This window comes from Sinocyclocheilus anshuiensis, unplaced genomic scaffold (genome assembly GCF_001515605.1).
Source record: "Sinocyclocheilus anshuiensis isolate Anshui unplaced genomic scaffold, SAMN03320099.WGS_v1.1 scaffold1306, whole genome shotgun sequence".
Lineage (NCBI taxonomy): Eukaryota > Metazoa > Chordata > Actinopteri > Cypriniformes > Cyprinidae > Sinocyclocheilus > Sinocyclocheilus anshuiensis.
In genome coordinates this window covers 1-1,751 of record NW_015558625.1, presented here as the reverse complement: position 1 = coordinate 1,751, position 1,751 = coordinate 1, and the positions used below count along the sequence as shown (strand labels likewise).

The following is a 1,751-nucleotide window of genomic DNA, read 5'->3' as shown; positions in this document are numbered from 1 at the left end:
TTTTTTTTTTTTACTGGCAGTAAAACTCCTAAAAATTCGAAAAAGATAAAATTCTATTTTAGATATTTTTTTTCTTGTTTTCTTTACTTGAGAAGCAAAATCGTGTAAAATAATCTGAAAAAAATTCTGTTTTCAGAATTATTTTTTTTTAAATAAAGTTACAAATTTAAGATAAAGTTTTAAAATACAGTTATTTTACAATAAAGTTTATTGGCATAATTTGCCAATGGGTAGGGGAAAAAACATAAAAAAATAAATATTGATACATTCAGAATCATAAATAATATTCTATTTTTTTTATTTTATAGATAGATAGACAGACAGACAGACAGACAGACATGTCGACATACATATTGGCAGTGTGACTCCAAATGATCTGAAATAATGAACTGATTATGAAAAATGGCATTCAGATCTTACAGAACAGGTATTTCTGTGGACGTTCAGGGCTCTTGTTCTGGGTCCTACAGCTAACAACAACACAAACACAGCAGCACAAAGAGGAAACCAGACACGACACGCTTTAAGAAATCAATACGCAGAGCCTCTGTAAGCATCGCTCTCTTTCCCAGCGTTCCCGGCATGATCATGTGCTGCTCCTGAAGTAAAGGACGGGATTATTTTCAAGTAACCCTAGACCGCCGCCCATCAGCCTCATCTGATAACGCGGGACGTTTCCCAGGGAAGTGACCTGAGGGCAGCGTGTCGACTGCAGACCTGATGCATTTCAACATGTTCTCTTCATCAGCGTATCTGCCATGCGATCTCACGCACACACACACACACACACACACACACACACACACACACACACGTCTGCATCTGCCAGGACATGTTATAATAGATGCATCCATGGCATGACTGGAGTATGAGATATGAGTGTAAAGCAGACCTTCTCGTCCCACACTGCTTTGCAGCTGATGGCTTTGCTCCATGTGGACTGCTTTAGTCCGCCGTTCACCGCATGAACCTCCTCTTTCCGCTTCGAGCTGCTCGTCATGACGCTCCGTCGCTGCACACTCGAGAAAACACGCGCTCCGATGACTGAAGACTTGAACCGGATTGTAAAATCTTCCGCAAGCGCTCAGATCTGCTGCTTCTCACCCCACATTGACACAGCTGAGGGAACTGGATCTGCGCATGCGCGGCGAAGTCATGACCTTGCCATGCCGTCCAATGAGCGAATGCGACGTCTGCACGGTCAGCCAATGAGAGCGCAGAACGCTTCTCTGACGCATGCGCCCTCCACAGGTAAGCGACAATGGCTGCGATATCAGAGAGTGATAGTAAAGGAGTGAAATGAACGAGTTCAGAGAAAGAGTTCATTTGCATGTTTTCTTTCTTTCAATACAATGTATAATGTGCATAATAAATAATTGCATTTACAAGAACTGAAGGCAAAATCATAGGAATAGCGACGAGAATTAATGAATCATTCAAACAATTAAGCTATCGTTTTCCCCAATTTGAGATTTTATTTATTTATTTACTTATTTCATTTTTTTTTCCAGTGTTGGGCTAAATAGTGTTAGATAAAGCTTATGTGACAGGTTTTGTGAGTCACAAAACACACGTGCATCTTTTACAGCGTTACACGTTGTGGTTGCATTTATAGTATGTTTATTTATTAGAAATATATATTATTGTAAAGAGGCAAAAGGCTCTGTCCTGTTGAAAATTGTGTCTTAAATATTTTTATTATGTAGAAAATGCTATAGAAAGAAACCAGTGGATGTGTGTGTGTGTGTGTG

The 1,751-nt window shown here is 39.7% G+C and overlaps 1 protein-coding gene across 1 annotated transcript in view; it reads right to left on the bottom strand.

Annotated features, from left to right (window-relative positions):
* LOC107680731 (uncharacterized protein C20orf24 homolog) overlaps positions 1–1,155 on the bottom strand; it is a 7,805-nt gene extending 6,650 nt beyond the window's left edge. Inside the window, exon 1 of the mRNA XM_016476769.1 lies at positions 893–1,155. Within this exon, the coding sequence (XP_016332255.1) occupies positions 893–1,000 (108 nt within the window). The 5' untranslated portion in view covers positions 1,001–1,155. The remainder of the gene's footprint in view (positions 1–892) is intronic.
* Positions 1,156–1,751: the final 596 nt, after the last annotated feature.